Below are 11,265 nucleotides of genomic sequence, written 5' to 3' on the forward strand. Positions count from 1 at the left end.
CAAGTGAATTGCAGCGGAATAGCTGCGCTTGATTGTAGTTGGCTTAGCAAAGTTAAATAGTGGAAATAAGCACGAAGAATTAACAAGGCAAACTTAAAGCTCAAACAGTCAACGACGTAACGTAAACGTAGGTTGACGCAGACACGATCTACCTTATGGGATTCGCGTGTTAACGAAAACTCACCACCGCATGGCGGTGACGTTGCCGTTACTTCTCTCTCTCTCTGTCAACAGGAAATTTGATATGCTGCTACGTACGTCAACCTACGTTTACGCTACGTCGTTGACTAACTGCGCTTTTAGCACAGTGCGTAGGCAACTGGCTGAGTCAGTGGTGATCGTCGGTTCGAATCCTACTGAAAGAAGTCTGATGAGGAAATGTGGCGATTTCCAAAATAGCTATCACTTCTACCATTTTTTCAAATTATTGTTGCTTTTCCACAATAAATTTTCACTAAAAACGGCCTTAAGCTCATAAAAATTGTTGAATTTCATTTTTTAAGTTTTGACAATTACTAATTTCCACAATGTCAAAATATGTAGAAATATCTAAAATTAAATTTATTTTCAAATAAATTGATAACTCATTTATCGCAATCGCATAAAAATTGTCGAAGTTAGGCAACTCTTCAAAAAAAATTTCTATGGGCACCCTAATGTACATACATATCCAAATACGCACATCGGCAGATTTGCATTTTGATATGTGCATATGAAGATATTTACAAAAATAAAATAGTACATACTTGTAAAAACAATTTCGATGCGATTCGGTTCTGGCACTGCAATATTCCAACGACACTCAGAGAAATTCCGATGTTCATAAGAGGGGCTCGAAATAGAACCCTCAACTGTAAATATCTCACCACCGCAACCCGGTTCTAAAGTCTTTCGACTGGCAAAGTAAAACATTTGGAAACTTTCCAAAAGACTGACGTATAATCTAACTTCGCTTGTGTTTGTGTGAAGACGATCTTCGTGGAAATATGAAATGCATTGCGTCCTCAGATTTGTGTTAGTTACAGTATCGTTTATCTAGCAAAGTCAATAGCTTATTAATACAAATGTACGGAAAAGATAACGCATTCGAAAAAATCTATACCTGGAGATTTGGGTGCGAGCAATTCCACCGCATATAGTTTGATGTGGTCAAGAGAATATGTAAGTTGATTGAGTATTCATCAGGTATTTGTATAACTTCATAGCACGTTGGACTCGAATTTCTAGTCGGTTTAAATTCTATAAACTCACTAAGCTTCGTATAAGTGCGATTACAAGCTGAAACATTTTTACTTTGTTTATTTAATTTTAAAACATTTGAAAAACTTCATACGTTGTTGACTCGAAAGGGTTATGTTAAAACCTTTTGCCTGGACGGAATCATCGCTGTGAAAAGTTAAATCTGTATAAGCATTCTGATGACTTTGAAATATACTCAAGGACTTGGTAAATCCTGTGACGTTTCCGCAATAGCTTTCAGTCACCTGTGAGCAAATACATCAATTAACACGGAAGTATAAGTGTATGTATGTACATTAGGGCGGCCCAAAAATTCATGTGAAAAAGTAAAGTCGGAATTTTTATGCTCTCACCCCCTAGGATTGTTCTATACTAGAGGTGGGCACGACCACAAACAAGCCTGAGCAAAAAGTGAGAATGTGTTAGTGTGTCCAATTCATTTTCGAGCTTTCGCGTTCTCATCGTTACGCTCTCGCTTGTATACGTACACTCAATGCTTACGCTCTTTTAGCACCTACTAAGTCTCTGCCCATGCCTGTTCTATACCGAAAAAAATATACCCTTATTTTTTATTTTGCAATCAAAAAATATTTAGAGGTCGCTCAAAGCGCCCAAAGTCTTCCATGTATTTTATGTGGAAAAAAAACAACATTTCGTAGAAATGGTATAGAATAGTTAAAAATCAATATTTTCTACTCTGTTTATGTGCAGGAGACTCCCAATAATAATACCCACTTTTTTATTTAACCATTTTTTCATTGCAACTATAATTTATAGGGCCGCCAAAAACCCTCAAAAACTTCAAAAAATGCAATGGGGCGACCAATAAAAAAATCGTTAGTATTAAAAAATGGTTAAATAAACAATTGCGTATTATTATTGAAAGTCTCCTGAAGACAACCAGAATTTTCCGATCGAAAAATATTGACTTTCAAGAATTCTATAGCATTTCTACGAAAAAATTTATTTATCCCATGTAAAAATACATGGAAAACTTTGAGCGCTTTGAGCGACCTCTAAATATTTTTTGATTTCAAAATAAAAAAACAAGGGTATCCTTTTTTCGATATAGAACAATCCTAGGGGGTGAGAGCATTGCTTCCGACTTTGCTGTTTTTGAACCCCCCTAATGTACATACATATGTTGGAATACGAATTTCTTACCGTATCCTGATTTATCCGTAGAAAATCAAGGCATTTACCAGTCTCGACCGATGGATTTTGCAGGAGCATGTTTTCAAAGTGGATTTGAAAATTGGTTTCTGATTTGATTCGCCATTTGCAATGAACATTCGGTGGATATTCTGGCCCATCAGGTGGAAAGTTTATTGTTAGAACCTACATATATACATATGTGAAAAATATTACGCTTGCAATAAAAATACTCCTAAATGTATTAACTTTGAAAAGAAGTCGCACTGAATCTAACCTTTTCTGGAAGAAGTTCTAGCTCATTTCGTCCACCACAAACAGATTTTTTGATTTCGAGAACGATTTCAAGTGTGTAGTTCCCCTGCTTTAGAAAACTTAGTTGTAATAACGCATGCTCATTGGAAGTTATCAACTTTCTATTCCCATCGTTATCTTTGCAAAATTTCCCCACGGACAAGGACGTATCACCTTTTTCCGCAGGTTCCATAACCTCCAAGTAATTACATTGCACACATGATTCATCCAGACATTGGGTTGGATTAATATTCAGCTTTCTTATTTGAACTGTGACCCTAAAACTCTCCGGAGCTGTTACATGAATTTGACAATGAAGTTCTTCAGCTGGGTTCACTGTGTAATTTCTAACCATTACAAGTGTTTGTGCAATTGAGTCTTCGTTGGTCAATCCAATGCGTTCATTACAGTTGCGCACGAAGACGACGTCAGCTTGGAAGCCCTTTTTCGCGTAACTAGTATCGGACACAGCCGTAATAAAGGCATGGTTATCATCGACTAAAACCAGCGGCGGATCTGCACTTAAATTACCACAAAGCTTAACGAGTTCGTTTTCGTTCCTTGGTGAAGATCCTGAGTAAATGGCTACGAAATCATAAAAGCACTTATCATGTTTTTCCATGTCGAAATATATAAATCGCACTAATATAGAATGGTCCGGTGGTGCCACGATATTCCACACGCAGTTCATGTTGTCAGCATATACAAAATCATTGCCACTATTGCCGTTTGTAGCCGATAAAGAACGAATAGTTGTGGATTGGGTGATGTTTCCGCCACATGAATTCAATTGGTACGCGATTTGGAAACCTTCGTAAGCTCTGTTAAATACTAAACGCAAATACCTATTCTCAATTAATTCTGCTCCTTCGCAGTATTCGCCAGCTCTGATTTCGTTTCCGTCTTCTCCCTTCTTGTATGCTGTGAAACTCAACATACACAATCTATTCCTGTAGATAGGCCTAAAACTATCTCTATATACACTATTCCTCACTTGTAAACTTATCGCACTATCTGAGTTCGATACAAAGGTATATATGCAGCCAAACCTAGAGTATTGTGTGATGTCTATGTCAGGAGATCGTATTAATTGCAGGTGGTTGGTAACATTGAAAGTGGCGGTACAGGACGATGATACTCGGAACGTGAATCCATCTCCCGTCGTCTCGTTGTCTGTGCGGAACACAATTAATATACGCTGTGATGTGGCGTTGTACGTACTAGGAACATCTCGACCACAAAAGCGTTCCTTTGGTTGCCAAACTGCACCTTCATAAGAATATATTTCAAGATAGTCCTTTGAACAATTTGCGGATTTCTCTATAAAGAATCTTCCCAGGAACTCCACAGACATATAAAATCCTGAGCTTGCTTCAAATTCCCAACTGCATTCCATATTACTTTTGTATATCTTAGAATCCATTATTACCGCTGGAGAGTTAATAAAAACCGTCTTTTTAGTTCCACAAGCAATGGAAGCTTCTGCCGTTATTTTGAATGACGAGCTTGGCCTTATTTCGCTGGAGTGATATAAAATTGTAGTTAAATGCTTTTTTATATCGATTCCCGAATTAAGCTCAGTTGAATTGTTGCAAATTTTTGAGATAAGTGGAAGTTCCGGAGTCATACCAGAATGAATGGCGATAAATTCCTTGCTACAGTCCTCATTCAGGCTAATATTACCAAAGAGCTTATAAGGTTGACTTTCGGAAGCTCCTCTAATCGTCCAAGCACATTCGATATGACTTTCATCCCCGCCATGAACAAAATTTTTGGGAGGAAATACTATTTCGAAAGCTTCTATTAAGTAAAAACTTCCTCCGCACGAATGGCGATGGAACTCTGCCGAAAAGCGTTTAATTTTAACATTATCATTTTGTAGCATTGTAAGCATGCCACCCTTGGAAGATAAGGATACCGTTGTACCAATTGCATTCATAAATACCGTCTTATACGGCATTAGTAAACTTTCATCACTGAAACGAATGGCATATGGGTTATTAAATGTATTATTTCGGTAAACCACAAGCTCTTTGATCTCAAAGGTTATTGTTTCAAATCCACTCAATATGAATCTAGTTGTGCAAAAGAAGTTGACGTTTGTAGACAATCGGTTTGTGTCGACAGATCCAGACGCCTGTTCGTTGATATCGGGTGGACAGGGAGATTCATCGCTGGAGCTGTATCGTGCTTGTAGTGTCCGTATTGAAGACATGCGGCGATTAAGATCTATACGCACATACATGTAGTTGTCCGAGGAGAAAATTCTCTCAGAAAAGTTGAAATTATCAATATCCACTTCGGTAATTTTTGAAAGCATATCAGGATCATTGTAAAATGAAATTTTTGTTGTCAAAGTACTTCTGTATGGAAGTGTTCGTTGTAGAAATCTACGAGAAATGTAAATAACGACCACATTATTCTTAATATGAGTACAAGTAATTTTTCATGTTAGAAATAGTTCTTATTGACTTTATTTATACAAACATATTTTATTTTAAATTAATGGTGAAATTATAAACAGGTAAAATAATAAAACACCGTTCTCGCTTTATTTTCTTAATATACAGCAATCTTATAATGATTTCTTAAGCAAATTTTTAAACAAGATAGTGTCAAATCTTTCTTCTCGCTCTTATTACTTCAACCGATATAATTTCACCATGTTTTAAACTAAAAACGGCGCGTGCAACACCATACACGTGATAGAAATTAAACTTCTTTAAAAACGTGTGAGTACCAGGTACTCACGAAAAAGTATTCGGCGATTCAGTTACATAGTACATATGCATGATTCAATAATGAAAGGTTTTGTAGGTAGCTTTTTTCTAAAATTTGACACTCCCACCCACAGGGATGGTTTTTGGAAGCAGGAGAAAAAGGGGAAGAATTCAATCACACATTCTAAAATGGTAGCTAAATTCCACAAAAAGGTGGGTATTTAAAAACAAAAACGAATTTCATTAAATTATTTAATATAAACAACATGGTCCACTTTGAACAATTTTGTTTGTGTGTTTGTTTGCCTTGTAAATTCTTTGCGGTACCATTTACAGTTGATGAATATAAGAAGCTTTTTGTTTGTGGAAAAAACCGACAAATAAAAACATTTGGAGCTTAAGTTTCTTTCGAGGTTTTGGCTCGATTGCTTCGAATATGGTAATTAGAATTCTTTGACGTTGCACTTTTAGTGTTCTGGGGAGATTATACCGCCGTAAGAATATAAAATATTGGCTTATACAGTCGCGATTGGCGATTCGTGCTGGTCGAACTCAGGAAGAATAAAGAGGACACGCAGCTACTAAACTACTGAGACAGGGAACGTGATCTATATCGTCAAATGAGAAGTGCGTAAGTGCGAAATTACAACGCACCATTGACTAATCCGAGCTGTCGTGTGTTACGATTGATCCCATGCATGCGTTTCGCCACCATTATATTGCGTCAAAGTCTCATTCGGGGACATCAGGATTGACTCATTTACCAGAACCATTGCGCGCTTTACTTTACAGCGACTTGACAGAATCAATAGGTATCCACGAATGTCAACAAATACAACAGTTCGGCATTAAATGGAATTTCGTCTCCTTAGCCCACATTGAATTTCTGTAGGCCAACAATTCTCACCCATTTTGTCTTGTTGTCGCCAGCGAATGCACAACAAACATTTCTTCACAAAAAAACTGTGCTCTTTTTTCACAAAAAAAACTTTAGCAAATCGTAGCAAATTTCTTAAGAACTGCGTACTGCCTCAAGAAAATTTAACACAAGTAAATATTTAGCCATTTTTTGTACGTCATTTTGTACAGGCCTTTTGCTTTTCTTGAGAGCTGCATACTGGCCTTAAAAGATATAAATTTCTCTACTAAAAATTTAAAAATGTTCCTAAAACTTACAAAGAAATTTGGAAAAGAAATATCACCGTTTTTGTTTAAAGGAGTATGGTGGGAGTGTCATTGATAAAATTATAGTGAGACAAAGTTTTTCTTACAAAACCTTTCATTATTGAATCGTGGTACATATGTAGGTAGGTTTGGTTAGAAATTAAACATTAGTGGAATTCGCTCTTCTGTGTGTTCGTTGTATCTTATATAATTGTAACTGAATGAGCTGTGTGATTTGTTTTTGCTATCGGTACAATAAATATACATGCACCAACAATCATACGCTCGTCCACTTACACAAAATACAACGAATACACAGAAGCGCGAATTCCACTATTAATTTCATTTCATTTTATTCGTTTTGCTGATTTATAATTAATTTATTAATTTTCAACTTCAATTGAAAATCCGGTAACACCACCTTATATGATTTCGGGCCGCTAGCATCCTTAGGACCGGGTTATAATGGAAGTAACTGAACGGAGTGAACTGTCACATAATTATCTATTGTATGTTTAATATGTAAATGCAAATGCTTATAATGCAATCAATGGATCCCTACGAATTAGCCGCGATTCGTTACGATTCGCGCTGTGCATTATAACAAGTGCACGGAGTTCGAAAAAAGTAAGGAAACCATATTAGATCATTTTTACTCATATCCTAGGATAACTTAGGCCGAGGCCACGTAATGAGCGGCTGAGCGGCTTAAAATTAAACATATGAAATGCTATTGAAGTGGCCATGCACTGAGCGGCATTTTTGTATGGCGCCGCTCAGCCGCTCGCCGCTTTGCCGCTCATTGCGTGGCCTCGACCTTAAGCTGAAATTAGTCAAGAACGTAAACCTACCGGTACGTAAACCCGAGTCAGCTGACACGATCTGTCTTACCAAAGCGCCATGTAAATGAAAACTCAACACCGCAGAATTTTTCTGTAGTTGTAGCCCGTAGCGCAGAAATCTGCGGAATTTAGATTTTTCCGTGTCAGCTGATTTCTCCTTCTTTAGATGGTTGCCACTTCGTCAGTTTTGCAAATGGTAAAAAAGTTATAAGTTCCTATTCGAAATATGTTTAAAATATTTGAAATTTACTATTAAATAAGGTTTTTGTTGAAAACTAAGTAGTTTATATTTAGTTACAATCTATTATAGCACGAAAAATTGTGGTTGAAAGGGTAAGTTTATGAAAAGGCAGTGAAGAGTGGCAACAGTGTAGTAAGCAACACTGAGGGCTCCAGTAATCGACAAAATTCTGCGTATACAGACTGCGTTTAAGTATACGTTCTGCGTTCTCGACTAATTTCAGCTTTAGGGTTTACACCGGACAATACTGTCATGACAATAGCAACACATGCACACTTTTTCACTAATACATGCATACTTCTTCAATTGTCTCAATCACTAGCTGTGTTTTGGTATTCTCCAGCAAAAAATATCCAGTAACTTGCCAGTAACCAAATTTCAGAGAGTAAGCCAATATTTACTCCCAATGAGTGAAATATGCAAGAAAGTACGAAAACGCAAAACCAGCAAGAAGTTGCTAGTTTTATGAACAACTGATTCATTTTTTATTTTCCGATACAATTTTCTTGGAAAACTTGTATTTTCCATCTTATTATATATTTAAATAGGTTTAATTTGTAAATTGCAACTCTAAAAGCACCACAAAAAATTATTTTTTTAATGTGAATTACATCAAGCATCATGCCATCAACTGTTTTTCTTACTAGCAAATAGTTGCTAGTAAAAATTTATCCAGTAAAAATTCAGTAAAACTTGCAAGTGCAGCTGTCATTTTTGCTCTCTCAATTTCCCCTCTTTTGCTAGTTTCTTGCAAGTTTTTGCGTACGAAAACGACATCCAGTAAAAAACCAGTAAAATTAGTACTGGATTTACTGGATAGTGCGTACGCGAACAGGGCTACTGTCTTGATTACTTTGAGTTTTGCGCGAACAGGAATTAGTAAACATTAGGTGTGTACCAGCGTTGCCGTTTTGGTCCAATTGGACCAAAATTGGTAGCTTCATTTTCCTTTGATAGTTTGGTTTGATGAAGCTTTTGGTAGGCAAAAATGTTTTGAAAAGTCAATCAAAATGAGTTTTAAAATTTGTTCACTTACTTTGCGTTTACACGTTGAAAACATTGCTTTCACTTGCTCACACGTATAAGTTTTCTTTTTTTTTTCCAAATTTTACTAAGCACACAATTTTCTGCGAACAAAAACTGACTTCCCAAAGCTATGATCGATCAGCTGTTGAAATTGAACAAAAATTTGCCTATCGTCTTGCAAGAAATTTGGTGATAGGCAATTTGCAAAGTTGGAGTGTATGCAAATTGAAAAAAAATTTGGAATTTTTTTATTGAAATGCATAAAATCTCAGATTTTGTTTTTTCAAACATAAAATTTTTTTGATATGAATTGAATTGAGTAGTCCACTTGCAAACAGCGTTATGTGATTTTATAATAGAAAGCCATAAATTTGAAAAAAAAAACGCCTACGAAAACAAATAACATTTAAAGTGAATCTGTTTTATTATCACCTAAAAATTTTGCATAAATAAGAGCCTTATAAAATTATAACATAACATACCATGACATAAGATAACATTAACAGTCTACACGACCTAAAGCAGTTTTCTAGGTTCATCAGAAGATGGATACCTTTGAAAGTATATAAATAAGTATGATAGCGACTTTTGGAAGAAGAGTTAAGATTTTATGCTATTTTTTCATAGTATAAAAAGATTTTGCACTGTGTTGTTAGTGGACATGAAAGTACTTTAAATACTGGTACGCAATCCACCAAAAACTAAAAATCTAAACAATTTTACATAGCGCACTTTGCAAGTGGACTACTCAATTAATCTCAAAGGTATTTTTACATACATTTATTACAAAAGTTTTTTACACAATACGTTTATTCTTTTATTTAAAAGCCCGAATTTGTTTTGTTTAGCATTAAATATTGGTATGAATGGTTAACCAACACCGTAAACAATATTATACTGTAACCCTGTCGGAGTGCGGAATGGTTCGGTTCTAGTGCATTTGGAGCCAGGACTAGTACGCGTTAATTCTCTTTTATATGCTAGCGACTGGCGAATTTAACATTGCGATGTCCTAAGGAGTGTCAATTGTCCCCCGTTGCATCCCTTTGGCGATAGTACCGAACTAGTTCTAAATTCGACAGATAAGGTCTAGTTCGTTTTGCATCCCTTTTTCTATAGTTCCAAACCAGTTCATAATTCGACAGATGAGATCTAGTTCGATCTTTATCCATTTTTTATAGTTCCCAACCTGTTATAAATTCGTCACCTTAGATCTACATTTCTAATCAGGCTTGTTGAAACATTTCCCTTTTATTAACCGACTTCCAAAAAAGGAGGAGGTTATCAGTTCGTCGGAATATTTTTTTTTTTTTTATACCCGAGCGCACTTGTGCACAAGGGTATTATAACTTTGTTCACATAACGGTTGTTTGTAACAGGCAAAACGAATCGAGATAGATATAGACAAATGTATACATAAATGCTCAGGATGAAAAGAGAAATCGATTAAGCGGTGACTGTCTGTCCGTCCGTCCGTCCGTCCGTCCGTCCGTCCGTCCGTCCGTCCGTCTGTGCACACGATAACTCGAGTAAAAATTGAGATATCTTAACGAAACTTGGTATGTGCACTTCTTTCGGGCGTAGGACGGATGGTATTGAAAATGGGCAAAATCGGACAATAACCACGCCTACCTCCCATATAACGGTAATTTTCAGAAATACAAAAACTGCGATATTTTAGTAACTACTGAAGATAATTCACTCAAAATTGATATTTATAATAAATTTTAGACGAAAAATAAGAATATTAACATTTTTTTGAAAATGGGCGTAGCCACGCCCACTTATGGTTACATGTGTATATCTTGGTAACCGCTGCATCAATTTATTTCAAACTTTGCACAGTTGTTGGCCTTAATACAGCATACTAAATGACCGAAAATTTTAAAAATCGGACAATAACCACGCCCACTTCCCATATAACGGTAATTTCCAAAAATACGAAAACTGCGATAGTTTCGTAACTACTGAAGATAATTCACTCAAAATTGATATTTCTAATAAATTCAAGACGAAAAATAAGAATATTAACATTTTTTTGAAAATGGGCGTAGCTACGCCCACTTATGGTTACATGTGTATATCTTGGTAACCGCTGCATCAATTTATTCCAAACTTTGCACAGTTGTTGGCCTTGATACAGCATACTAAATGGCCGAAAATTTTAAAAATTGGACAATAACCACGCCCACTTCCCATATAACGGTAATTTTCAGAAATACGAATACTGCGATATTTTAGTAACTACTGAAGATTATTCACTCAAAATTTATATTTACAATAAGTTTTAGACGAAAAATAAGAATATTATAAATTTTTGGAACTTATAATCACATATATGTATCTCGGTAACCGTTCTACCAATTTGTACCAAACTCGGTGTGGTTATTGCACTTGCCACATAGTGGCAAAACGTTGAAACTTATTGAAATCGAACTAAAATTACGGCCGCTTTTCATATAACAGTAAATTTCAGATATGCTTGAAACTTCAATATTTCGAAATTTAAGGACGCTAATTTACTCAAAATGGATACACCTCGGTTTACCATGTAGCGGTAGCTTTCGGAAAGGTGAAAAACATATAT

General features: G+C 35.9%; 1 protein-coding gene across 1 annotated transcript in view; it reads right to left on the bottom strand.

Annotated features, from left to right (window-relative positions):
* Positions 1-746: 746 nt before the first annotated feature.
* The window catches only part of LOC118739767 (cubilin homolog), a gene marked incomplete at its 3' end in the record, with an annotated part of 488,997 nt that continues 478,478 nt past the window's right edge, over positions 747-11,265 (bottom strand). The window contains 5 exon segments of the mRNA XM_036471274.1: positions 747-1,035; positions 1,103-1,278; positions 1,334-1,484; positions 2,404-2,577; positions 2,669-5,075. Coding sequence (XP_036327167.1) covers positions 747-1,035; positions 1,103-1,278; positions 1,334-1,484; positions 2,404-2,577; positions 2,669-5,075 — 3,197 coding nt within the window.

Source organism: Rhagoletis pomonella, unplaced genomic scaffold, assembly GCF_013731165.1.
Source record: "Rhagoletis pomonella isolate Grant_MI unplaced genomic scaffold, Rhpom_1.0 Rhpom_scaffold_00005, whole genome shotgun sequence".
In the NCBI taxonomy this organism is placed as follows: domain Eukaryota; kingdom Metazoa; phylum Arthropoda; class Insecta; order Diptera; family Tephritidae; genus Rhagoletis; species Rhagoletis pomonella.